General features: G+C 40.7%; 1 protein-coding gene across 2 annotated transcripts in view; it reads left to right on the top strand.

Annotated features, from left to right (window-relative positions):
* The first annotated feature begins 557 nt into the window (after window positions 1-557).
* The window catches only part of HCLS1 (hematopoietic cell-specific Lyn substrate 1), a 131,665-nt gene continuing 104,408 nt past the window's right edge, over window positions 558-27,814 (top strand). The window contains exons 1-14 of one of the 2 annotated variants that reach the window (XR_008422460.1): window positions 558-691; window positions 3,141-3,224; window positions 3,583-3,656; window positions 14,210-14,339; window positions 16,218-16,328; window positions 17,797-17,851; window positions 22,220-22,330; window positions 22,985-23,040; window positions 23,618-23,687; window positions 24,301-24,512; window positions 24,910-25,014; window positions 25,496-25,772; window positions 25,924-25,992; window positions 26,193-26,412. Coding sequence is in view for 1 of the 2 variants with exons in the window: in XM_019448513.2 (XP_019304058.2) it covers window positions 3,141-3,224; window positions 3,583-3,656; window positions 14,210-14,339; window positions 16,218-16,328; window positions 17,797-17,851; window positions 22,220-22,330; window positions 22,985-23,040; window positions 23,618-23,687; window positions 24,301-24,512; window positions 24,910-25,014; window positions 25,496-25,772; window positions 25,924-25,992; window positions 26,193-26,329 (1,491 nt within the window). In the remaining variant the exon portion in view is untranslated. Of the gene's footprint in view, window positions 692-3,140; window positions 3,225-3,582; window positions 3,657-14,209; window positions 14,340-16,217; window positions 16,329-17,796; window positions 17,852-22,219; window positions 22,331-22,984; window positions 23,041-23,617; window positions 23,688-24,300; window positions 24,513-24,909; window positions 25,015-25,495; window positions 25,773-25,923; window positions 25,993-26,192; window positions 26,805-27,814 lie in introns of those variants that run through there. The other variant, XM_019448513.2, reaches the window with a different exon arrangement.

Here is a 27,814-nt window from a genome sequence, read left to right as displayed (position 1 = left end):
CTGCTAGTTAGCTCAGACCCCCCTCCCCTAAACAACGTCTGAAACTTTCTCCCTCCATGGCTTGCCTTTCCCGTGACTGATTCTGTTCCATTGTTCAACTGATCAATGCTTATTTGAATATCTGTATGCAAACCCCAGGTTTAAGTGCGATGGGTGATGTAGAAGTGAGTTTCTTTTTAAATCTTACCCTTCAAAACCCACATAAAAATCACTTTTCTCATTAAACCTTTCTAGATTACTTCACCCCATACCAAATTACTTTTACCACAAATTCCTGTACCATAGTAGATGCAAGTGCCTACCTATTTCAAACATGAGTGCTGTTCTACAACATTCTTTTATGTATTTTCTGTGAATACTTTGCTTCCTTGACCAGATATAAACTCTGAGAGTAAGAGCAGCATTTCTTATAACTTCCCTGTGACTCTCAAAGCGTTGCAAAAGACGAGGCACGGCGGCATTTTATCTTTTTTTTTTTTTTTTTTTTTTTTTTTAAGTGCCTAAGCAGAAGGAACTGACTCAAACTTCAGGAAGTAGCTGTGAGGACAGGGTGTCAGGAAATGACAGAAAACCTGCTGAATACGGAACTGAAGCAGCAGCTCAGAGTTTCTTGCTCTGAAGTGGCAGTAGAGAGGGGAGCCCAGTGGACGTGAAGAGCTGGGAGCTTAGAGCAGACACTTGGCTACTGGAGGTGGGTACTCTGAGCAGTGGGAAAGTTGGGGAGCACAGGGCAAGAGCTGAATTAAGAGGAACCTACCTGGCTCTTAGTCCTCCATGAGAGATAAAGTCCTTTCTCACAGGCTCTTAGACTTTTATGGCCAGAGGCCTGGGGGTGAGTGATTGTGACTAATGAGCATATGGGGATGGAAACTGAAATGGGGGTCTGGAGCCCAGGGCACATGATGCAGCAGCCACCCAGGACTCTTAGTTTCTGCTGACAGTCTACAACCTTCTCCTAAGGCCTGTTGCTCCTAGGCCCTGAGGCAAGAGGAGGACCATAGGAGATGAAGACAAAGTCTCTGTCCTTAGAGAGCATATGGTCTTGCAAAGAGACAAAACTCACATAGGAGACACTGTGACACAGCAGGAAGTAGTTGCTACTTACACCCGTGCTGAGCACCAGTGCGGATGGAGGCCAAACAATGGTTCCACTAGGGCTAGTTTCTGTGATTGTAGGATCCCAGAATCCCAGAATGTCCGAAATGAAGGGGACTTGATGAATTAGCTACATTAACCTCTTCATTTATTTTCCCCTGGGGAAAATGGAGTATCAAAGATGTTCAGTGATTTACCCAATTAATATTTTTAATTGCCTACTCTGGTACCTGACAAATAAGAACATATTCCATGTTGATTCCCTTACCCCTGTTCCCACAGGGGCTTAGTAACAGAGCTGGGGTGATCTTCTGACTGAGGTCCATGTACTTTACTGATGCTGTCAGGCAGCTTCGTGATGAGGCCCTTAATTGTGCCTGCGATCCTGGGCACCATTCCTCACCAAGTTACTCCCCAGTCCCCTACCTCTAATAGCCCCTCTTGGCTTTTCTATTTCTGGCCAGCAGCTTAAGGACACTAATAGTCTCTGCGTCAGAAACTTCCCTTTGTTTAAAAAATACATGAAGATGGGAGGCTTTTGGGTGAGTTAGGCTGAGGCCCCAGAGGAACAGCAGGAAAGAGGAGAGGACCGTCAGTCCTCCTTGCTTCCTTTTTGATCATGAATATTTCAGAAACTTCTCCTTTCCAGTTTTCTGTATGAAGTCATTTTGTCAAAAAGCAGCCCAGGAGCCAGGACCATAGGCCTTATCTCTTCAATCCATAATTGTTACCCCATAAGGAAAGGCAGAGCTGTTCTGGGCAGGGACTCCTCTCACAGTGCAGCTGACTCAGTCACTACTTCTCCAGTGTCCTCTTTGCATCTCTTTAACCACCCTTCCCCCCAAATCCTTGGGCTAGTTTCCAAGGAGGCTATCAAATAGCATGGAGAAAGATGGAGCTTCCAAGAGGAAAGGAAAATCGGAGAGTCTGAGAGACTGTGTGGAGACATTGTGGAGTCCTAGGAGCAGTTTTAAGAGGTCTCATTTAAGAGACAGTGAAGAGTATAGGGAAATACACCAGTGGGATGAGGAGTCCAAGGAAGGATGGACAGAAGAGTTGCTAGTTAGCAAGTAGTAGCAGGGTCAAGAAGTCTCAGTGTCCCCCGAGAGCAGATAAGCATTTGTCAATGGACATACAGAGATCCAGGATCCCACACATACAGAGCAACTTGCTATTCCTCATGCATAAACTGGCAGAGCCAATGGAAACACTGGGGATGCCACAGAATAACAATTTGGCTCCCCTTCATCCTAGTGTTCTCTAACAATTTCTTTCTTACTTAATAAAAAAATCTAATAACTCTCAGTGTTCAAAATAAGGGATTTATTATATGCTGTTTGAACCAGTTATCTTCTTTAGAAATATAATTGAACTGTTTTTAAAAATTAAAGAATAGATGATTCATTCCCAGTAAATAATACTTCCTTATGTGTTGTTCAGGGCAGGAATTTCAGCTGACTGCCCTACTGACCTCATGCACCTATTCAGTAGCTGCTCTTAGAATGAAAATGGGATAATGACTTGCACTGGGGTTGGAATTTTCTCAGTAGAATTATGCAGGTGGTAGAGAAGAAAGTGTAGGTGTTCACTTTATTAGGGGCTGGACCAATGCACCTTTCAACAGCTGTAACAGGAGTCATATGTAGAAACTGAGAGGCATGGTGCTTTAATTTGAAGGGTACCCTAGTACTCCTCATTGATGGCCACTTTAAGCCACTACCCTGCTAGCCTTGCAACACAAATGAATGTTCCCAGCAGTTTTGACACCCAGATTATTTAACATTACCTACACCCATGATGGCCTCTCTCCAGACTCAGTAGGCCTAGACCGTGTTAATTTGTCTTGAATAAATCCCCCCCCCCCTCCGCTCCTCTAACTGAGCAAAAGTGTTTTCCTAAAACTTCCATCTGCTTTGCCTCAGCTTCCATTTTGTTCTAAGAAAAAATAGCAAAACCACTGGACTGCTATAACATTGACTTCAGCAGCATTCTTGTTTTCCCTCTTCTTGATTTTCTCTCCCTAATTCCCATTTTGTCATCCTCAGATGTGGAAGTCTGTAGTAGGGCATGATGTATCTGTTTCTGTGGAGACCCAGGGTGATGATTGGGACACAGACCCTGACTTTGTGGTGAGTTTGGAAATAACTTTGCTTGGAAAAATCAATAAAAGGTGGAGGTGAGGGGACAAGGGAGAGGCACCTGGGCTACTCTGTTATTACTTACCTTTTAGGGGGCTTAGAAAGGACAATCTGGGACTGAAATAGCACTCATGGTAGAACTGACTGGTAGGACAGTTGGGTGTCATGAGTGGGGGTGTGCATGATAGCTGATGTTGAGGATGGAAGGGGACAGGTGTAGAGGAGTTTGACATTGTGATTGACGGGCTATGACAAGCTAGGCAGAAGCTGAGGTGCAGGCACATGTGTCAGCCTCTCTCAATGTGGCACATCTCTTGCCATCACTTATTGCTGATGATGTCTTTTGTAGAATGACATCTCTGAAAAGGAGCAACGGTGGGGAGCCAAGACCATTGAAGGCTCTGGACGTGCAGAACATATCAAGTAGGTGCCAAAAGGATTGGGGTGCAGAAAAAGGGTGTAGGAAGAGCCTGAGGAGAACTTGGACACTCAGGGGAGGGTGAGGGAAGAAGGAAGGAAGGAAGGAGAGAAGGTAGTTAATGTCTACGTGTCTTTGCATTTGTTTTTTCTTGAATCTATCCCTGTGTGTCCCTATGTGTATCATTGTGGGTTTCTGTTTCAGGTCTCTCCACTTATCCCCCTAACCGTATTCTCTCTCTCATTTCTAACAACTATGCTATTTCCTCAAGTGGGTCTATTATAAGGGATTCAGAGATGAGGTAGCTCAAATACTGGTTGAGGTTGTATCACTTTATCTCTCCAACATCTCTTTATCATCTATCTATTCAAAGAAATAGAAATGTGTGTCTAGAATGTAGGTGACTTCAGATAGACCAAGAAGGATTCAGTGAAAGATCAAGGTAAATAACTCAGAATAGATATTGTAAGAAGAGGACAATATCAGGTCCCATACCTGGCCTGGATGATTTTTAAAATAAAAATTTGTATTTGGCTACTTGACAGAAGCTGGAAACCATGAATGGTAATATGAAGAAATGTGACAGTTAGAAAACCTATTGATTAAAATTATTTTAGTAATAGGGTTTAAGGGTCTTAAAGATGATAACCCAACGTTTTATCAGAAATAAGAGCAAAACAACAAAACAGTCTGATACTGTAAGAGAGAAGGAAGTTACAGACATATCTAAGGGTTTCTGTGGGATATATTGTATATTCATATTGAAAGATTCCCTCTTCTCCTCCATAGATTATTCAGGATCATTTAAACAGGGCTGTCTACTTTGGATGTCAAATATTAGTAGCAGGGTAGACACAATAAACTGCATAACAAGAGCAAAAATAAAAAAAGCAAAAATTGGGATGCCTGGATGGCTCAGTTGGTTGAGCATCTGACTCTTGATTTTGGCTCAGGTCATGATCCCAGGGTCATGGGATCAAGCCCCACATTTGGCTCCATGCCGAGCATGGAGCCTGCTTAAGATTATCTCTCTGCCCCTCTCACCCGATCACTCTGTCTCTAAAATAAAAAAATTTTAAATTTTTTAAAGCAAAAATTAACAATTACAAATAAATTGGCAAAATTAATACATTTTAAAACTCCATTTTAACTCCCCCATACAGAATTTAACAATAGTGTTTTTACCTCTTTTTCCCTAGATTTAAAAAGTGTCAGTGGATGACCACATTGTATAAACAACACACTAGGAAACTTAGCATGTGTTTATATAATTTGATAATATTCAGTAATATGCATCGTTGTTTGATAAGACATAATGATTTATCTCAAGAAACTGTAATGAATATTGTTCTTAAACCAACCAATTCTGGAAGCAGTTGGAAAGATGAAAAAAAATGGAACAGGTTCATTCAGGAAGTTTCTTGATGCTCCTTTCCAATCTCATAGATCAAAAAAAAAAAAAAAAAAAAAAAAAAGATCCTTTTCCTTTTCTGAGTAAAGGCTACTCAGCCCTAGTATCCCGAGAACTCTTAAGATGAAGATACCAATATTCTAATACCTTTCCCAACCAGCTTGTCTCATGCATAGTAGGAGCAGAATATTTTAAGGAAGACTGCTAAATCTTTGCCATGATCTTATAGAAAGAGCTTGAATTTGTTAGGTTCGACTAACAGCTCTGCAGCTACAAGTAATGTGAATTTAGACATATAACCTCTCTGAATCTCAGTTTATTTGCTTATCAAAGGGGAATAATAATAGCTACCCTGCAGAGTATGGTTAAAATTCAAGGGGCTAACATGTATCGACATTCTAGTGCAGTATTTAGCACCTCTTAGCAGCTCAATAATATTTCTCTTCATTTTTAAAAAATGTTTCTTTATTTTTGAGATAGAGAGCATGAGCTAGGGAGAGGCAGCGAGAGGAGACAGGATCCAAACTGAGCTCTGCCCTGATAGCAGCCAGCCCAATGTGGGGCTCAAACTCACATACCCTGAGCAAAAGCCTAAGCCAGAAGTCAGATGTTCAACCAACTGAGCCATCCAGGCACCCCAATATTTCTTTTTTTTGTTAATATAGTTTATTTTTATTTATTTCTTATTTTCTTTAACGTTTATTTATTATTGAGAGACAGACAGAGACAAAGCGTGAGCAGGGGAGAGGCAGAGAGAGAGGGAGACACAGAATCCGAAGCAGGCTCCAGGCTCTGAGCTGTCAGCGCAAAGCCCAAAGTGGGGCTCAGACTCACAAACCGCGAGCTCATGACCTGAGCCGAAGTTGGATGCTTGACCCACTGAGCCACTGAGGTGCCCAAATATAGATTAGTTTAAATTATATTCTTTCTTCCTAAAAACCTAACATAAACATGTAAAAAAATTACAGTCTTTCTTCTTCCTAAGTGGTGTTTACTTGGACTGTTGTGTTGTACAACTCAGTATATCCATTACTCTGTTGACCCTTGGAATTATAAAATGTAGTGACCTTGGATGTTACCTTATTAACCTAACTGGATCTTTTAAGGATAGCATACATGGTAGAGATATTTACACAAAAACCCACTTCCTTCCCATTCACCCAAGCTACCAAGATGTAAAAGCCCCATCTCTGCTAGTAACTAGCCAGGTGACCATGAACAGGTCACTTTTCCTCTCTGATTCTCAGTTTTCCCACTGGGATCAAAAAGACCTCTAGAGGACCTTCCATTATTAAGTCTCTAATATTCTTGGATTCTCTCTGGCTAACATGGGCTAAGCCAATCTTTAAGGTCAGATGAGAATCACTAAGGGCTTTGGAAAGGAGGGGGAAGTTGGAGAGGAGAACAGTAGCTGCAGAGTTGAGATCACTCAGAGCAGGAAAAGGAAGTGATTGTGGTTCTCACTAATCTCACTACCTTCCCCCACACCATTATCTTTCTTTTTTAAGTCTACCTAAAATATACTTAGTTTGGGGAGTGACTTGGTAATTCAGTGAATAGCTCAAAGGATAATGTCTGTCCCTCATCTATTGTATAGAGAAGCCTGGGCCAGGCAGCTGCAAGCAACCTAGTGTTTCCTAGTAGCTGCCTGATTTTCAAGGTCTCTGGCCCTTTTTTCCATCTTCTTTTTGCCACTCTTGCCCTCTCATGCTCATGTGCCTCTTTACAGTCCATATATCCCATGTCCACCCCTGGCTGGATGTAAACACTGAGCTGCTTCCTGTCACTATACGTTAGTTATGCCTATTCTAGAATTTTATGTAAATGCAGTAATACAAAATATATTCTTTTGTGTCTGTCTTCTTTCACTCAGTATAATTATTTGAGACCTAACTATGGTCTTTGTGTATCAGTCTTTTGTCCCTTTTTACTGTCCAGTGGTTTCCCATTAAATGGGTATATCTTAGTTTGGTTTATCCATTACCCTGCTGATGGATATCTGGGTTGTTGACAATTTGGAACTATTAAAAATAAAGCTGTATGAACATTTGGGTCCAAATCTTTTTGTTGACATGTGTTTTTATCTCTCTTGGGAAATATCTTGGAATAAAACTGCTGAGTCATATAATAAGTATGCATTTATTTCAAGAAATTACCAAACTGAAAGGAATTTACCATTTTTTATTCCTACCAATAATGTATGGATTTCAATTGCTCCACATGCTTCTCTACACTTGGTATTGTTAGTATTTTTAATTTTTATCACTCTTGTGGGTATGTGGTCATTTTAATTTGTATTTCTTTGATGCTTAATTTTATTGAGCATCTTGTTATGTGTTATTCATGTATCTTTATATGTCTTCATTTAAAGTGTCTGTTCAAGTGGTACCTGTGTGGCTTAGTCAGTTGAATGTACGACTCTTGGTTTCAGCTCAGATCATGATCCCAGGGTGGTGGGATTGAGCCCCGTGTTGGGCTCTGGGCTGAGCATGGAGCCTGCTTAAGATTCTCTCTCCCTCTCTCTCACTCTCTCTCTCCCCCCCTCTCCCCAACTTGTGCTCTCTCTCTAAAATAAAATTTAAGGGGGGCCTGGGTGGCTCAGTTGGTTAGGTGGCCGACTTCAGCTCAGGTCATGATCTTGCAGTCTGTGAGTTCGAGCCCCGCGTCGGGCTCTGTGCTGACAGCTCAGAGCCTGGAGCCTGTTTCGGATTCTGTGTCTCCCTCTCTCTGACCCTCCCCTGTTCATGCTCTGTCTCTCCCTGTCTCAAAAATAAATAAAACGTTAAAAAAATTTTTTTTTAAATAAAATAAAATTAAAAAAAAACCTTTTTACTGTCCCAGGACTTTATATTCCTACATATATTTTAGAATAAATGAGTCAATTCCTACAAAAATGTCTGATCATATTTTGGTTGAAATTGCATTGAATCTATAGATCATTTTAGAGAAAACTGGTATCTTAATGATCTTGAATTTTCCTGTCCATGAACATGGACTTATTTATTTCTTCTTCAATTTTTTCAGTAATATTTTTCGATGTTCAGGTCTTGGACATATTTTATTATTAAATTGATGCTAAAATAGTTCATGTGATTTCATGGGATAATACATAGTATTTATTTTTAACTTTTAATTTCCAAATGTCCATGGCTAGTATAGTCATACTCAGCAATATTGCAGGTTTGGTGTCTGGCCCTCACAATAAAGCAAATATCAGAATAAAGCAAGTAAAATGAGTTTTTTTATTTCTCAGTGCATATAAAAGTTATGTTCACATTATATTGTGGTCTATTAAGTGTGCAGTAGCATTATGTCTAAAGAAATAATGTACATACCTTAATTTAAAAGCACTTTGTGGGGTGCCTCGGTGGCCTTGGTTTTGGCTCAGGTCATGACCTCACAGTTTGTGGGTTTGAGCCCTGCGTCAGCATGGATTGGGATTCTTTCTCTCCCTCTCTCTCTCTGCCCCTTCCCCGCTCATTCTCTCTCTCTCTCTCTCTCTCTCTCTCTCAAAAAAAATAAAATAAAATAAACATTTTTTAAAAATAAAAATACTTTGCTAAAAGATAGTAAGCATCATCTGAACATTCAGTGAGTCATATCTTTTTGCTGGTGGAGGGTCTTACCTCCATGTTGATGGCTTCTGATGGCTTCTGACTGATGGTTGCTAAAGTTGGGGTGACTGTGGCAATTTCTATGGAAAAATTTTCTGTATCAAAATTGGAAGTTTGCTACATTGATTGGCTTTTCCTTTCCTGAATGATTTTTCTGTAGCATGTGACACTGTTTGATAGCATTTTACCCACAGTAGAGCTTCTTTCAAAATTGGAGTCAATCCTCTAAAACCCGGCTGCTGCTTTATCATGTAAATTTATGTCATATTCTAAGTCCTTTGTTGTCATTTTGACAGTCTTCACAGCATCTACACCAGGAGTAGTTTCCATCTCAAGAAACCACTTTCTTTGCTCATCCATAAGAAGCAACTTCCCATGCATTCAAGTTGTATCTTGAGATTGCAGCAATTCAGTCACATCTTCAGGCTCCACTTCTGATTCTAGTTCTCTTGCTGTTTCCGCCACAACTGCAGTTACTTCCTCCACAGGAGTCTTGAACCCTCAAAGTCATTCATGAGGGTTGAAATCAACTTCCTCAAACTCCTGTTAATATTGATATTTTGATCTCTCCTTGTGAATTATTGAATGTTCTTAATGCCACCTCTAATGGTGAATCCTTTCCAGAAGGTTTTCAATTTACTTTGCCCAGATCCATCAGAGGAATCACTATCTATGGCATCTGTAGTCTTAAAGGATAGATTTCTTAAATATTGTCACAAGACTTGAAAAATGAAATTATTCCTTGACCCATGGGCAGCAGAATGGATGTTGTGTTAGCAGGTTTTGAAAATGACACTAACCATGTGGTCCATCTCCATCAGAGTTCTTGGGGGCCAGGCGCATTGTCAATGAGCAATAATATTTTGAAAGGCATCTCTTTTCTGAGTAGTAGGTCTCAGCAGTGGACTTAAAATATTCAGTAAACCATGTTGTAAACAGATGTGCTGTCATCCAGTCTTTGCTGTTCCATTTTTTTTTTTTTTAATTTTTTTAACGTTTTATTTATTTTTGAGACAGAGAGAGACAGAGCATGAACGGGGGAGGGGCAGAGAGAGAGGGAGACACAGAATCGGAAGCAGGCTCCAGGCTCTGAGCCATCAGCCCAGAGCCTGACGCGGGGCTCGAACTCACGGACCGCGAGATCGTGACCTGAGCTGAAGTCGGACGCTCAACCGACTGAGCCACCCAGGCGCCCCAATATATAGCACCGGTAGAGTAGATTTAGTGTGATTCTTTTTTTTTTTTTTCAACGTTTTTTTATTTATTTTTGGGACAGAGAGAGACAGAGCATGAACGGGGGAAGGGCAGAGAGAGAGGGAGACACAGAATCGGAAACAGGCTCCAGGCTCCGAGCCATCAGCCCAGAGCCTGACGCGGGGCTCGAACTCACGGACCGCGAGATCGTGACCTGGCTGAAGTCGGACGCTTAACCGACTGCGCCACCTAGGCGCCCCAGATTTAGTGTGATTCTTAAAGGGCCCTGGGATTCTCAGAATGGTAAATGAGCATTGGCTTCAGCTTAAAATCACCAGCTTCCTTAGCCCCTAACAAGAGAATCAGCCTGTCCATTGAAGCTTTGAAGCCAGGCATTGACTTCTCCTCTTTAGCTATGAAAGTTCTAGATGGCATCTTTCAGTAGAAGGCTGTTTTGTCTACATTGAAAATCTTTTGTTTAGTGTAGCCACCTTCATTAATTATCTTAGGTAGATCTTCTGGATAACTTTCTGCAGCTTCTACATCAGCACCTGTTGTTTCACCTTGAACTGTTAAGTTATGAAGATGGTGTCTTTCCTTAAACCTCAAGAACCAACCACTGCTAGCTTCCAGCTTTTCTTCTGCAGCTTCCTCACCTCTTGTATCCCTCATGGAACTGAAGAAAGTTAGGGCCTTGCACTAGATTAGGCTTTGACTTAAGGGAATGTTGTGGTTGGTTTGATCTTCTATCCAGACCACTAGAACATTCTCCATATCAGCAATAAGTCTGTTTTGCTTTCTTATCATTCTTATGTTCACTGGAGTAGCACTTTTAATTTATTTTAAGAACTTTTCCTTTGCAACTGGAAGGTATTATGCTGACTGAAATAAGTCAGTCAGAGAAGGACAGTTATCATATGTTTTCACTCATGTGGATCTTGAGAAACTGAACAGACCATGGGGGAAGGGAAGGGGGAAAAATAGATACAAACAGAGAGAGGGGGAGGCAAACCACAAGAGATTATTAAATACAGAGAACAAACTAAGGGTGGATGGGGGGGCAGGAAGGGGAGAGGGAAAATGAGTGATGGACATTGAGTAGGGCACTTGTTGGGATGAGTACTGGGTATTGTATGTAAGCCAATTTGACAGTCAGTTACATAAGAAAATTTAAACAAAGAACTTTTCCTTTGCATTCACAACTTGGCTAACTGTGTGGCATAAGAGACCTACCTTTTGGCCTGTCTTGGCTTTTGAAATGCCTTCATCATTAAGCTTAATGATTTCTTTTGAAATGATTTTGAAGCTTTTGATTTAAAGGAGAGATGTGTGACTCTTCTTTCACTTGAACACTTAGATGCCATTGCAGAGTTATTAATTGGCCTGATTTCAAAATTGCTGTGTCTCAGGGAATAAGGAGGCCTAAGGCAAGAAAGAGAGATGGGGAAATGGCTGGTTGGGGGAGCAGTCAGAATACATGCAACATTTATGACATCTCAAGAAACCACTTTCTTTGCTCATCCATAAGAAGCAACTTCCCATCCATTCAAGTTCATGGTGCCCCCAAACCATTATAATAGTAACGTCAAGCAGCACTGATCACAGATCACCATAATCAATATAATAATATTGAAAAACTTTGAAATATTGTGCAAAGTACCAAAATGTGACAGATACATGAAGTGAGCAAATGGTGTAGGAAAAATGGTGCCAATGGACTTGCTCAATATAGTGTTGCCACAAATCTTCAATTTGTTAAAAACACAATATCTGCAAAGTGTAATAAAGTGGCGTGCCCCTAAAATGAGTTATGCCTGTGTGTAGAAATGAAATTGATTTTGATCATGCCCTTGTATCCTGTGAACTTACCAAATGTACTTAATAGTTCCAGTAGTGTATTCTGTAGATTCTTTAGATTTTCTGCATCTATGATCATATCATCTGTGGATAAAATCTTATCTGTGTGACTCATCTCTGTGCTTTTATTATTATAACAAAAACAAAACACTTGGTTCCCATAAACTGCATCGCTTTATCAAATTCCAAGGTATTTCAAAACTTAAAATAGGTATCTGAGACTTAATGTGTCAAACGTTTCTTAGATATGCTGCTTAGCACATTGGATTGTAACTTTTTCTATCTCTCCCACCTGACCACTATCTCCATATACATTAATAATCTTTGTATCCGCACAGCCTAAAAGTGCCTTACACTCAAAAGTTTAATGAATATTTATTGAGTGAGGTACTAATATGATTAAGGCCTATTTAGAGTGGCTTCAGCTATATTCTAAAGAATTTGATAAGAAGTTGGTCTTTTTTGGCCCCAACATTTTTATTTAAATTGTATTATCTATTGGCATCATCCTCTGATTAGCTTTGCTATCATCCATTAGGTGGAAATTCCTGAATTTCATTTTCAAATCCCCTTTAAAACTTGTTTTAACAATGATATAGTTATGACCCATGTGGCAATCATTGGACTCATTAAAACTTCGCACATTTTGCTCATTTGAAAGTAATGTTTGGCATCATTTTTGTCATTCTTCATCTGAATATTTTGGTTGGGAAATAACAGTTATTTACATGTTCTTGGAACCAGTAGCTTTTTTGACACAGACATTTCTAAAGTGTCAGTGTTAATGAACTAGCAACACAGGATCTCTGCCTCCACTGCTGCCAGAGGGTTTAGAGCAGGCACGGAACAGATGGTCCTTCCAGCTCTTAGCTTAATTTCATCTGGTTCAAAGCCAGCTTTCTAAAATTAACTATGACTAAAGCCAAGAGGGCTTTAAAAAAAGGCTTTTGGTGGGCTTATACTAGAAGGCCACCAGATGGATCTATTCTTCCATGAAAGAAGAGAATTTCTGCTGTGGGATGGCCATTCTAACCTGTAACCAGTGTATCTGGTTTTCCCGAGCTGGTGAAGTCCCAGTAACATCATCATGTCTCAATTCCCTAAACCTCTTTTTCTTGCTACAGGAAGTGAAATTTTTTAATTTAGGGTTCTCTTGTCCAAATGTTTCTAAGAATCCCCAGAAGTGCCTCTATGTGACCAAGTATACATACTGATTGTCCCTTATTGGTGCTAGTGCTGGTGCTGACCTGTCACTTCATATCCTCAGAGCAGACAGATATGCAGAGGTACTCTCTACCCTCATAGTGAAGATGAAAGTGAAGTAAGAAGGAGAAGGCTTCCTTTTGGTGTTACATTCTCTTAGTGACAGAGGTGTCCCAAATCAAGTTTATTTGGGTCTTCAGGTGTTACAACAATTAGTGATAAGACTGAATTTTGTTAGTTTTTATTAGCTTTTTTTTCATTTCAGTATAGTTGATACATAATGTTACATTCATTTCAGGTGGATAACTTAGTGATTTGACAAGTTTATACATTATGATGTGTTTACCACAAATATAGCTACCATCTGTGTAGTTACATCGCTATTATAATGTCATTGACTACATTCCTTGTGCTTTGACTATTACTTCTGTGACGTATTTATTCTATAACTGGAACCCTGCATCTTCTACTCTCCTTCTTCCATTTTGCCCATTCCCTCTGGCAACCATCAGTTTGTTCTCTGTATTTATAGGTCTGATTCTGCTTATTGTTTGTTTTATTAGATTTTAGTGTAAGGAATTTCAGATTTGGGGGTGGAGATGAAGGGCATTCATTTTTTACCAAAATATACACCAAATACTTAATGTATAGATAAATCTCCCAAAGCTACATCTTTCCTAACCATCGTTAATGACTTCCTAGTATGCCATTGAAAGGTAATATTGCAATTTACTTAACTGTTCTCCAAGTATTAGCCCTATAAATTGTTTCTTAGTTCTTGCTATTATCTTCAGTGTTTCAGTGAATATCGTTAGATATTAAGACTTGCCATATTTAAAATTATTTCCTTGAGGTAGATTCTCAGGACTAGAATGTGGGAATAAAGGGGTATATAAATATTTTTGTACTTCTGGGGAGAGAGTATCTAATGCTAGAAAGCAGACCCATTCAGAAGGAAAATAACTTCCCAGGTACTAGAATATAATTGGTATCACTGTCCTCTAATATTTAAGAACATGAAAAACGGGACAAGTATCAGAAGTTTATTTAGTGGACAAATTAACAGACTAGAGGAAATATTATTGGCTTGTGGAGAGTTTAAATCAGACTATGGTATATAGGCCACACTAATCTCTTACTTCCAGACCCAGCATTGATATACTTTGGGAGCTCAGGTTATTGCTAAAAATAAAGAACACATCTCAAGACTTCCATTTTTCTGGGAGGGAGAGTTCATTGACTTGTGCTAGATGAGTCTCTGTCATGTGGTTACTTCCAGTATCCACCAGCTGAGGAACAAAGTGTCAGAGGAGCATGATATTCTCAAGAAGAAGGAGATGGACTCAGGGCCCAAAGCATCCCATGGGTATGGAGGTCGGTTTGGGGTGGAGAGAGACCGAATGGACAAGGTGAGTTGAAAGAAAGATGTTTGCTTAAAGATAAAAAATTGATTCATTTGTTGGTATTGTAGTTTAAAACTTATTCAAAGTACAGTATTAATTTGGGCTTTAAAATAGAATGTCCACATACTATTTGTATCATTTTTTTTCCTGATTTCAACACATAAATATAGATGGTAGAAAATGTGGTCCAAGAATTTAAAAAGGCTAGCCTGTGGTAGACCCAGCCATGCTGTAACTCCTAGACTGAGGAGACAGGGTCACAATTAGAGAAGGGAAGAATATGTCTTAAAATCATTTACTGTTTTCAAATGTTTGTATAGAATGTTGATATTGCAACTTCTTATTATTTTCTTTACTGTGTATTTAGTGTTCTTTGTCTATATATATATTATATCTTATATGATATGTGCATGGGAAAAATATTGATGTGAATTTATTCATTAGATTCCATCAAATACAAATATTTTCCTTTATCCATTAGCTACCACTAAACTATGGTTAAAAATGCTTGTGTCTTATTTCTTTATTTTTTTAATTTAAAAAAAATTTTTTTTAATGTTTATTTTTGAGACAGAGAGAGACAGAGCATGAACGGGGGAGGGTCAGAGAGAGAGGGAGACACAGAATCTGAAGCAGGCTCCAGGCTCTGAGCTGTCAGCACAGAGCCCGACACGGGGCTTGAACTCACGGACCGTGAGATCATGACCTGAGCCGAAGTCGGACGCTTAACCGACTGAGCCACCCAGGCGCCCCAAAAATGCTTGTGTTTTAAATCATAGTTTCCATTGACTTTGCTAATCTCAAAGATAGAGATATATTCCTGTAACAACAACAACAACAAAAAAGATTTTATCTCTAAGGAGGAAAAAATAATTCAATGAAAAGCCTTTAGTGCACCCTCAAGAAGTGTTTTGTTTTGTCATTGTGTAAAGTGCAATGTAGACATTGTATTCTCCACAAAATTCCTAGGAAAAAACTAAAATAGATAAGCATTCATGCATTCTTAAATTCACAAGCAAAGTTGACCTACACAGACCTAAGAATACTGTAAAATGAGTTCCTAGGAGCTCATATACAGCAATGCTTCACATCAATCTCTGTATTGATGTTTGTCCCAGCATGAGATTCAAAATACAGGAGAAAGGAAAGGCTTTCTAATTTCTTCTTATTTGGGACTCTGCATTATTTGGTTTGAAGTACTAGTCAGTTCCCAGATTATTAAAATAGCCATATCTAAATATTAGAAGAGATAAACCTTTTAAAACCAAATAGAAAATAAAACAATAGATGGAATAAAAAGTGAAGGGGCATAGAAAATTTATATGCCCTCTTGGACTACTTACAGTATTGTCTACCAACCCCCTTTGGTGCAGAGTCAGTCACTGTTAAATATCAGGGCTCAGTTGGCACTTCTGAAATGTGATGGTCACACAGAAACTATAATCCAGAACAGAAGCACTTGGCTGTTTTAATGAAATGTGCAATGTTGGCTATGGTATAAAGTTAGTCCCCTTTGATCTCTCTTTATTAACTACTTAATTCTATTTTGACCCATAAATCCCTTGTTTTTACCTTTCTTTTTGTTTCTGGCTTAACCACTGTTCTGCCTACCTCGAATCTATCCTGATGGTTCCAGCCCATCCTACAGGAGTTTCCTAAGTGATGGGTTCCTAATGGTATTAAAGAAGACTCAGGATGTGTGAGCCTCTAGAAAAAGCAACCTTGCTCTCTCCAGTCATATACTCCTTACATGATACACTGGTGGAGGCTATGAGACAGACCCAGAATGGAATTTCTGGTATTCTTAAATCCCAAACCACGTCTGTATCATTTTAATTTTTACAGTCATTTTTGTCTTTCACTCATTCCATCTGATTTTCTTAGAGTGCTGTGGGCCATGAATATGTTGCTGAGGTGGAGAAGCACTCTTCTCAGACTGATGCTGCCAGAGGCTTTGGAGGCAAATATGGAGTTGAGAAGGACAGGGCAGACAAGGTAAGTATCTCCCTGTGCCACCCAGCTCAAATCCTGTGGGATTTACCAGCACTCACTGTTGAATGTGGGTCTATGCTTCTCCTATGGAAAGATGGCAGTGGCCTCAGGAGGGTCCATCATGAGGATAGCTCCCATAATCTTCTTCAACAAGTTCCTTTGTGCCACTTTTGGAGGCCACATGCTGAGCTCAATAGTGTTAATATAAATGATACAAAGATTCTGAAACTCTGTTTTGATAAGGAATCAAACATTGATAAGGAAGTCAAACCATTGATTTCCTCATTGTCTTGAAGAAAGACAAGGGAAATTCCAAAGCTCCTCTTTTGTTCAAGCATCAAAACCTTACCATTATGCCTTTCAGGAGAATGTGGGAGTCAGCTTAAGTATTATGACCACAGGAGCAAACTATCAAGTAAAACAGCTAATTAGGGTTATAATGTTTTTAGAAGGTAAAGGTTACTTTTCGCATGATGTAGCACCAAAACCCTGAAGCCCAGAGGTTTTAAAGACTCCTTTGTGGGAAAAAAAAAAAAAAAAAGAAAAAGAAAAAGCACAGTAGGATGGAATTTCCCTTCTATCTTGTCTTTTCCTGATCACTCCTTGTTCTTTATTTCATCTTCTGCCTCCTGAGTCACAAATTGAATTACCTAAATAGTCATTATGTCATGTAAACCAAGAAACAATACATAGTAATGACTCTTGAGATGCAAAATCTAGTCTTGCTTAGAAGACCTATAGGTACTGAGCCAGATGGGGATGTAGCTATGAGTGATGTTAGGTATTGGCCAACATATCCAGTCCTAGAGCATCAAAGATCCAGGTTCTCCTAGTTGCCTCTCATCCCATCAAAACACATCTCTGGGTGTCGGCTGCCATTTAGGGAAAGAGAAGAGAGGCACAGTACAATCAATTAGGAATAGGATAATATCTCTTACATGTGCATAGTGCTTTATAGTTTACAAGGCACATTCCTAACTATTATCTCATTTTAATATCGTGAGAGTTAGGAAGAAAAGCACTAATTTACTGAGTGACACAATGCAAACACTTTACATACCTTGACCCACTTATTACTTACACTGGTCCCAAATAAAGAGGGATCATTTCTCCATTTCATACTTGAGGTTAGTAAGGAGGTTTACCTAGTTTCATTTCATATTTGAGGAGACTGAGGCTCAGTAATGTTAAAGGACATGCATAAAGTTAAACAACTAAAAATAGGGCAAGTGGGGTTGGGGGTTGAATCAAGAGCTGATGAGCCCATAACGCTCACGTTCATTGCTCTGTAGCACACTGCTGCTCCACCAGCCTGTCAGGTCAGGGTGTCATCTGTTTCTAGGTCAAACTCTCATTCTCAGCCCTAAGCTCCTATAAACTAACCTCTGGCCTGAGCTGGGGGGAGGTATGTGAGGGAGAGGGAAAACTGTCAGCTCCAGTTCTAATCAATCCTCTCTCCTTTTCTCTGTAGTCGGCAGTTGGCTTTGATTACAAAGGAGAAGTGGAGAAGCATGCATCTCAGAAAGGCAAGGACCCTGTGCTTCAACCTTTGCAACCCAATTGACCTATTCAGCTCAGACTTCACCTCCCAATAGCTGTCATCAACTCCCTTTAGTTCCATGACCCAGTTCCCCACTATTGTATTTATTTTTAAATCCAAGCATGTACTTGCTTCTTTCTTCTTTATCTCTTCCTATGAGATTGTTTAGTCCCCTTTTCCATCTGGATTGAAAATAAGGTATTCTATTCCTTTATTTTAGGAAGGTATCCCTAAGTTTTAACTCTCATTTTTTACTTAAGTTTAAAATTAATCACTATCTCATCCTGAGTAACAAAGAAAATGTAGAATAATTTAATTGCATTCCTTCTACATCCTACATTCTTTGTACCAACTGGCCAATTGTTGCCCAGTGTAAGGATTCCATGTGTTTTTAAACCCCACAAAAATGAATCACTATTATTATTTAGTGAATGCTTATTTATTTTTTATTTATTTTTTAATTTTTTAATGTTTATTTACTTTTGAGAGAGAGAAACAAGAGTGTGAGTGGAGAGGGACACAGAGAGAGGGAGACACAGAATCCAAAGCAGGCTCCAGGTTCTGAGCTCTCAGCACAGAGCCTGATGCGGGGCTTGAACTCACAAATTTCGAGATCATGACCTGAGCCAAAGTCGGACACTTAACTGACTGAGCTACCCAAGTGCCCCTAGTGAATGCTTATTTAAATTGTCTAACATATTTACCAACTTCCTAGCCCATTCCCGTTTATTATATTTCGCTGTTTCCTCATTGCTTTTATTTCCTTCTTACTAAAGTATATCCTTTGATAATTCTTTCAGTGAGAGCCTATGAAAGAACTCCCAGGTTTTGTCTGAAAAATATATTTTGCTCCATTTCTCATTGTAACTTTTCCTTCATCACTTTGAAGGTATTATTTCATCCTCCTTGGCATCTCTCTTGTGTACTCTAACCATCATTCCTTTGTGTCCCTATTTTTTCTGTGAGAGGTTTTCCTTTTTTTTAAATTTTTAATGTTTATTTATTCTTGAGAGATAGAGACAGAGTGTGAGCAGTGGAGAGGCAGAAAGAGAAGGAGACACAGAATCTGAAGGAGGCTCCAGGCTCTGAGCTGTCAGCACAGAGCCCAATGCAGGGCTTGAACCCGTGGACTGCAAGACCATGACCTGGGCCAAAGTCAGATGTTTAACCGACTGAACCACCTAGGTGCCCTGAAAGGTTTTCTTTTTGTCTCTGATATTCTGAAATATCATTAGGATACATCTAAATGTTGGACTTATTTCTCTTTCCTGCATGAGACTATTGTTCCTCTTCAACCTGAGAAATAACTTCAATTATAGAAAATTCTCAGGTTGGTTTCCTTTGGATAGTGCCTCTCCTCTCCTTTATTCTTTCTTCTGGAACCCATATTAGATGCATACTGGAATTTTTCCTTCTCTTTTTAATGTATCTCTCTCTCTCTCTCTCTCTCTCTCTCTCTCTCTCTCTTTCTTTCTCTTTCTTTAAAGCCTTTATATTTTTATTTATTTATTTACTTATTTATTTATTGTTTCAAGTTTTTATTTAAATTTGAGTTGGTTGACATAGAGTGTAATAATGGTTTCAGGAGTAGAATTTAGTGATTCATCACTTACATATAACAGTACTCATCACAAGTGCCCTGCTTAATAACTATCACCCATTCAACCCATCCTGCCACCAACACCCCTCCAGAGAACCTCAGTTTGCTCTCCATAGTTAAGAGTCTCTTATGATTTTCCTTCCTCTTTTTTTTCCTTCCCCTATGTTCATCTGTTTTGTTTCTTAAATTCCACATATGAGTGAAATCAAATGGTATTTATTTTTTTCTGACTGACCTATTTCACTTAGCATAATACTCTCTCTAGCTCCATCTACATTGTTACAAATGGCAAGATTTCATTCCTTTTGATGGCTGAGTAATATTCCAGTGTGTGTGTGTGTGTGTGTGTGTGTGTGTGTGTGTGTGTGTGTGTGTGCGTGTGTGTGTGTATACCACGTCTGCTTTGTCTATTCATTAGTTGATGGACATTTGGGCTCTTTCCATAATTTGGCTATTGTTGATAATGCTGCTATAAACATCTGGGGGCATGTGTTCCCATTGAATCTGTATTTCTGTATCCTTTGGGTAAATACCTCATAGTGCAATTGCTGGGTCAGAGGGTAGGTTTTTAACTTTTTGAGCAAGATACATACTGTTTTCCAGAGTGGCTGTACCAGTCTAGATTCCCAACAATAGTGCAAGAGGGTTCACCTTTCTCTCCATCCTTGCCAATACCTGTTGTTTCCTATGTTGTTAATTTTAGCCATTCTGACAGGTGTGAGATGGTATCCCATCATAGGCTTTGTATTTTTATTCATTTATTTTTAACTTTTTTAATGTTTATTTATTTTTGAGAGAGAGAAAGAGAGAGTGCATGAGCAGGAGAGGGCCAGAGAGAGGGAGACAGAGGATCCAAGGCAGGCTCTGACACAGTGAGTGCAGAGCCTGACATGGGGCTTCAACCCACGAACTGTGAGATCATGACCTGAGCTGAAATCCAGAGTCCAATGCTTAACTGGTTGAGCCACCCAGGTGCCCCTAGACTTTATATTTTTAGAGAAGTTTTAGACTTACAACAAAATTGAGAGGAAGACACAGAGATTTCCCATACACTCCTCCCTCATCACCCCCATACGTGTAGCCTCCTCCATTATTAACATCACTCACCACAGTGGTACATTTTTTACCAAGGATGAACCTACACTGACACATCAAAAATCACCCAAAGTCCATCCATAGTTTATCTTAGGGATTACTATTGGTATTGTACTTTCTATGGGTTTGGACAAAGTGTAGTAACATGTATGGGTACTTAAAGTTATATACTTCCCTCTAAACAAACTTTTGCTGCATTCCACATGTTCTGTGTGTTTTAATTTTTATTAAGCTAAAAATGTGTGTTCTAATTTCCCTTTTGATTTTTTCTTTGACCCATGGGTTATTTATAAATGTGATATTTATTTTCTAGGTATTAGAGAATTTTCTAATTTAACCCTATTGTGTTAAGAGAATATGATGTCTAATATTTCAACGTTTTTAATGTATTGCAACTTATTGTATAGGCAAGCATATAATCTATCTTGGTGAATTTTCTATGTGCATAAAAAATAGTATATTATGCAGTTTGGGGATATAATGTTCTGTAATTGTCAATTAGGTCTTGTTAGATGATAATGTTGCACCTTCTATAATTTTAGATTCTTTTTGTCTAAATATTCTATCAATTAATGTGACAGGAGTGTTAATATCTTCACCTAGGATCACAGATTTGTCTATTTCCTTCTGTTTCTGTCAATTTTTGCTTACATATAAATCTGGATTCTGTTAATTGGTTATACCAACATACATATTCCTCATAAATGATGACTTGTTCTCTTGTTATTGTGTTATAGCTCTCTTATCTCTTATAATGCATTTTCTATTGAGGTCTACTCTGTCTCATATTCCTGCCATCTTTCCAATGCTTTTTCTTTCGGTGGTATATATTTTTCTAGACCAGCATGAAGTTAATTTCTCCTCTTAGAATTCCTGTGTAATATAAGTAGTGTATAACTGGAAATTTGCATTCTACACATTCAGGGTAAGCCTGGAGTTTCCAAGTCCCATAGGTAAAATTTCCCACTACCAAGTGCTGAACAAATGACAACCCCCTTCACCATTTCCCTGGAAAAATAAGTAGAATTTTTCTAGAACTCTTTTACAGAAGCAGGTAGAGTGTCATTTCTTGCTCCCCAGTCCCCTGTTCTTGTATAAGAACCCCTGACCCTAGATCCTAATCTCTAGACACTAAATTCGGGGCTTAAAACATCCTTGGGTTTTCTCAGTCCACTCATAAGTACTCTCATATCTACTGCTTTGATTCATCTCTTTGTTTCTGGAGACATGATTTTTTTTTTTTTTCATTTGAGCTTCACTATTAAAAAAAAAAAAAGATTGTTGTATTTTAGCAGATATTGCTAAGTGTTTATATAGGAGTAAGAACAGGCTACATTTCATATGTATTTGCCTTTTTTTTGCCTGAAAGTGTCTCTTTACATTCTCTATACTTTACCCTTCCTTGAAGAAGGGAGAAGATTGAAATGCTCTTCTCATCTTGAGACAGAAGTAAAGGTGAAGAGGAAAGGAGTGAACAATGTTGAATTACAGCTTCCAAAAGATGGCTTAGGACACTGTTTGTCTTTAATTCACTTAGATGCTGGCCCATCTTTCTTCCCAGGCCCCTATCCCCCCTGCACCCACTTAACCTGACTTCTCTCTTCCACAGTACCTTCCTTTGGGCTGAGTGGGCTCTCATGACTACTTCTTCCACCACAGATTACTCTCATGGCTTTGGAGGCCGTTATGGGATAGAGAAGGATAAACGGGACAAAGCAGCTCTGGGATATGACTACAAGGGAGAGACAGAGAAACATGAGTCCCAGAGAGGTGAGTTGGGATTGGAGAGGAGGGAGGTCACACAGTAGCCTAGAGCCCTCCTTCCTTCCTTGCTGGAAGCTGACACAGAGGACCCAGAGTACAGAGGTGCAGATGTGCAGTGGTGGTGTAAAGGGTAAGTGTATGTATGTGGGGTGGATGGGAAGAAACCAAGAGGATAGAGAGGAAAGAAGCAAGATTAGGAGCAGGACAGAAGAGGCCAAAGAGAAGGGGTCACTGAGCAAGAGAAAGAGAAACAGGCTGGGTGATGACAAGTGAGTGATTTGGCTTTGAGTCTCACAGGCCCCTGTGCCTCACAAAGACAGAGAGGTCTCTCTCCTCCCTGGGACATATAGGGGATGACTGGAGGAACCTCCTTATTTTTTTCCCATTTCCTCCCTATATTACTTCCTTTTCTGTCACTTCTCTCTTTTATCTTTCCCTCTTCATATCTATCTCCAATCCATTTTCTTTTAACTGTTTTTCTCCCTATCTTTTTCTTTCTCTTTCCATCCAGGCTTTTCTCTACCCTCTGATTCTCACTCTTCCTCATCCATCTCTGTTTTCCATATTCCTGTTGTCTGGTCTTTCTTCCATGACTCCCCTACCTATACATTCCTAGCATTTTAACTCCTCTTATGACTCTCAGACCTTTCTGTCCTGCAGATTATGCCAAGGGCTTTGGTGGTCAGTATGGAATCCAGAAGGACCGAGTGGATAAGGTAAAGCACCAGAACACCAGTGTCTTGAGAAAAAGTCCCTAAACTGCACTTGAAATGGATTGAGATAAGAGAAGCTAAGTGTCCTGAGCTGTTGTCCTACACTACCCATTGACTGCTTTCAGCATTTAATGAGCAAGTCTTCCAGAGCCTGAGCTTCAAATAAAGAGAATGGAGGGAGTCAGAGAAAGAGACAGAAACACAGATAAATTTCAGGGAAAGGTGATGTTTGAAATTTCATTGATTGCTAGACATTGCTTAATTCAATCTATAATCTATTTCTATTCCATGCACACCAGTTCCTCTTCATGCATTGGCTGGGCCCTGCTGCATTCTAGGCAACTGGACTTAGAGGTGTGAGGTTCTAGGTTCTCTGAGGTTTCAAAAAGGGGAGCTGAGCCCACCAGTTTAGAAATTCTTTACCCCTCTCTCTACCACAAAACAATGTAGGAATACCCTGTTTAACTGTTAAGCACCAAATGGTTAGGGATACCTCCTATAGTGGCCCCAATACCCAATACTGACTTTGGGTTATCACCATTCCCTTCTCCTCCCTCCCTGCATACTGTTCTCTCTACAGAGTGCTGTTGGCTTCAATGAAATGGAGGCTCCAACTACAGCTTATAAAAAGACGACACCCATAGAGGCTGGTGAGTCTTAACAATTCCTTTTCTCTATTTTCCTCAACCACCTCTTCCTTCTCATTCCTTCTTATGCCTAGACTACCCTCTCCATGCCTTTAACTACTTAAACTAGCTTGAGGTAGACTTGATCCTGCCTGTGTATTCCCAAATTCTCTCTCCTAGAAAAACTGGATTAAGTGGGTAGAGAGATGGAGTGACATTAGGAAGGAACTGTGAGCAGAGAACATAGGAAGGGAGGGTTGGGGAGACATTTGGGAAGAATAAGAAGGATAAGAACTTGGGACTGGGAAGGAGAGAGTGGGTGGTGGCCAGAGGGCATACAGGTTTAAGGAATGTGGATAGGGAAGGATGCTGGTTAGGAAAACAAAGCTTATAATTTAGAAAGGACAAAAGTGTGAGATTGCATGGCTTGGCTATATGGAAATCTAGGCTTCAGGGCTATATTCTCTTCCTAAAACCCACTTGTTCCTCCATCAGTACCTCTTACCTTCTCTCCCATGAGTTCCCTCTCCATCTGCTTTCTGCCTGGATATTTAACCAATTCCTTCTCTTCCTTCAAGTGCCATCCCCACCATACCTGATCCAAGACAATCCTAATTCTTCTTGCCTGTGTCTGCAGCTTCTAGTGGTGCTCGTGGGTTGAAGGCAAAATTTGAGTCCATGGCTGAGGAGAAGAGGAAGCGGGAGGAAGAAGAAAAGGCACAGCAGATAGCCAGGCAGCAACAGGAGAGAAAGGCCCTGGTAAAGATGAGCCATGAGGCTAAGCGGCCAGTAGACACTGTGGGAGAGCCAGAGGTGCCAGCCCCATTGCCCAAGAAAATCTCTTCAGAGGTGAGTGCTTGGTCTTCTGGGGTTCACATCCAAGATTCCTTGCCCAAATAAAGTAAGGATTCCAAATCATTGGTAGAAAATAAGGCACAGGCCTCCCTGGTGTTAGGCAAAGTTGATAACTCCTGTCTCTATCTTCGGGAAGATTTCAGGCTGAGTGATTGGGCCTCATATATACCAAAATGTTAGAGGGAAAAAAAAATCAAGATTTATATAGACCAAGATTTGCATATTTGGCCATGCAGCCAGTCATTACTACAGGAACAAGAAGGAGCTATCACTTCAGGTTGGAGCCCATCTAGAAGGATGATTGATTTGGATTGGCAGAGACAGGAAGGGAAGTGTAAGAGAGAAGACAGAGGTTTACATACTTACAAGAGAGATGCTTCATTCTTCACAGGCCTGGCCTCCAGCAGGGACCTGTCCACCATCACAGCCTGGACCTGTGAGAACCAGTAGGGAACACCCAGTGCCCACCCTGCCCCTGAGGCAGAATCCCCCAGATGTGAGTAGAGCCCCAAAGATCCTCTATCCCTTCCCCATCTCCTCATGGGAGGAAAGTGGGCCATATGAAGTGACCAACCACCCTGGTTTGTCTGGTACTGTCCTGGTCTTAGCACTGAAAACCTTGCATTCTGGGGGCTACCTAGTCCTGGAAAGATCAGGAGAGTTAGTCATCCTAGCCGTGGTGTTCTCAAAAATGTGTTTTGCTTCAATCTTTTCCTGGTCATTAGAGGAATCGGACTTGCTTTCCATTTCCTTCTCTTCACACCTTCTATATTCCCCTCCTATCACCTCCTGGTAGATGTTTTGAGTGGGTAGGTATGGGAGGAAGTCAAGGAATAAAGATGGATGAAAGCTTGTGTTCCATAGGAGAGTCTATTAGGTAGAGGTGAGGACGAGGGTAGAATTGGTAGGATGGTGATGGGTGGGGTCTTAGTACCCATGGGTGGAAGTTGTTCTGATCCACACCCGTCCCTTCTCAGGATGAGGAGCCCCCAGCCCTGCCTCCCAGGACTCTGGAAGGCCTGCAGCTGGAGGAAGAGCCAGTGTATGAAGTAGAGCCTGAGCCTGAGCCTGAGCCTGAGCCTGAGCCTGAGCCTCAGCCCAAGTCTGAGCCTGAGCCTGAGACTGAGCCTGAGACTGAGAATGACTATGAGGATATTGGAGACATGGACAGATGTGAGCAGGATGGTGAACCAGACGGGGACTATGAGGATGTACTCGAACCTGAGAATCCTTCTTTTGCCTCCACTATGGCTGGTGAGTGGGGGGTGGGGGGTGGGAGAAGCAGCTCCTGCATTGGGTCCAGTCCAGGGGAGGGCAAAAGGAAGAGGAATTCCCCCACTACCCAGAAGGACCTGTTTTCCTTCTCCATGTTGGTGAGACCATGTTTATATTTCTCTTCATGCAGAATCATCTGGCTACCCAGCTGGGGCTGGAGCAGGGATCTCAGCGATAGCCCTGTATGATTACCAAGGAGGTAGGTTTGGAGTGGCCTGAGGGGTCTGGTGCCTGGAGGCCCTTACTACAAGAGAGGGGGATGGATTCTGAGGGTCAGGGGAGGACCCAGGATTAGCATCCAGAAGAATAGCACCCTTCTTTCCCTGAAGTTTAAAGTGGGGACAGAAATGGAAGGATTACGGTCTGACCATCCTAACATCCCATCCATTTCCTCCCCAGAGGGAAGTGACGAGATTTCCTTTGATCCTGATGACATCATCACTGACATTGAGATGGTGGATGAGGGCTGGTGGCGGGGACGTTGCCATGGCCACTTTGGACTCTTTCCTGCAAATTATGTCAAGCTCCTCCAGTAACTGGCTCTCCCTGTCTCCTCTACCGTGACTTCCCAAGTCCAAAGTGTTTCTGCCTTCACCCCCACCCTATTCTTACTGCAAGTGTAAGTTGCACTGAGTTCTAGAGACGAGTTGCCTGAGATTCTAGAGAGACTTTCCTCTCCCTCTCCACTAGGGGTTGGGACAGAGACAGCATGAGGAAGGGGTCTTCTTCCCCTCAGTGTCCTTTCTACCCTAGAAGTGCTCACGGACATACATTCATCTTGTGATCCTGTCTGCTTCCTCATGAATACTCCCTCAAATACCCCAAGTTCTGCCTTCCTCTGTTTGTGAGCTCTGAGCTTCCTGGTTTGCTTACATGGAAAGGTATGTCTAGATTGTCTGATTTGCCTGGCTATACTGTTTGCCCACTTTCCTTTTCTGCAGAGATTTTTTTTTAACCTTCTGTCTGCTCAATCTTAAATCAGAAATAAAGTGGGACTGTGGTTCATTTGTATGCTGAGGTAAATAGTACTTTTTATGCAGGCCTCAATGGCCCTACTCTCATGGCTCCAATTCTCCTTCCCTCTCTCAGGTGTATCCAGAAGACCCCCTCCTGCCATTGCCCACTGCCCTGCACCCTGTATATCAAGGTTAAATCTTCTCCTTAGATTGTACTTAAACCCAACACCAAATAGTTTGGCCTGGAAAATGGCAGTAAGGTGAGGGGCCAGAGGACCAGGAAGTATACACATTAAGGCAGTTCAACTTGCATTGGCTTTAGCAGTTGTGAGAGGCCAACCACCTTCTTCCTGGAAGTAATGACTGCGTTCTTTAAGGACATGATGATACTTTCCTTTTTTTAAGTTTACTTATTTTGAGGGAGAGAGCATGGGAGGGGCAGAGAGAGAAAAGGAGAGAGAGAAAATCCCAAGCAGGCTCTGCACTATCAGCACAGAGCCCAATGCAGGGCTTGAACTCATGAACCATGAGCCAAAACCGAGAGTTGGACACTTAACTGACTGAGAACCCAGGCACCCCAGGACATGGTGATTCTTTAGTATATGTGCTGCTGAAGCAAGCACAGGACATGATGATTCTTGAGGAAGAAACACAAATTGGGGAATAGAAAGGAGGAAAAGAGAGATTTGGTCAGCAAAAAAAAGACTAAAGCTAAAGGAACACAGGCTCCAGTGAGGTATTAAGAGGATTTAGGGTCAGAGACAGTGGCCTCTACTAGGGAAAGTCCAGGCTTCCTTGTAGTTGGGTGACTGAAATCGATGGCCATATAAGAGGGTAGATAGGGGAAACTCATGACTGTTCTGTGTGGTCCAGAGCCAAGGCTGATAGGAAAAGAGATGAGTACATTTAAACAGCTAATGGTGGGCAAAAAGCAAATCACCAAGCAAATTATGGGGATGAGAAAGAATGAGAGACCTGGGTATGGTGGGTTTTTTGTTTGTTTGTTTGTTTGTTTGTTTTGTTTTTTTGTTTGTTTTTCCAGCCATTTTTTTCTGAGACATTGGG

The sequence above is a fragment of the Panthera pardus genome, unplaced genomic scaffold (genome assembly GCF_024362965.1).
Source record: "Panthera pardus isolate Hobbes unplaced genomic scaffold, ASM2436296v1 HiC_scaffold_16, whole genome shotgun sequence".
Lineage (NCBI taxonomy): Eukaryota > Metazoa > Chordata > Mammalia > Carnivora > Felidae > Panthera > Panthera pardus.
This window is presented reverse-complemented; position numbering and strand designations above follow the sequence as displayed.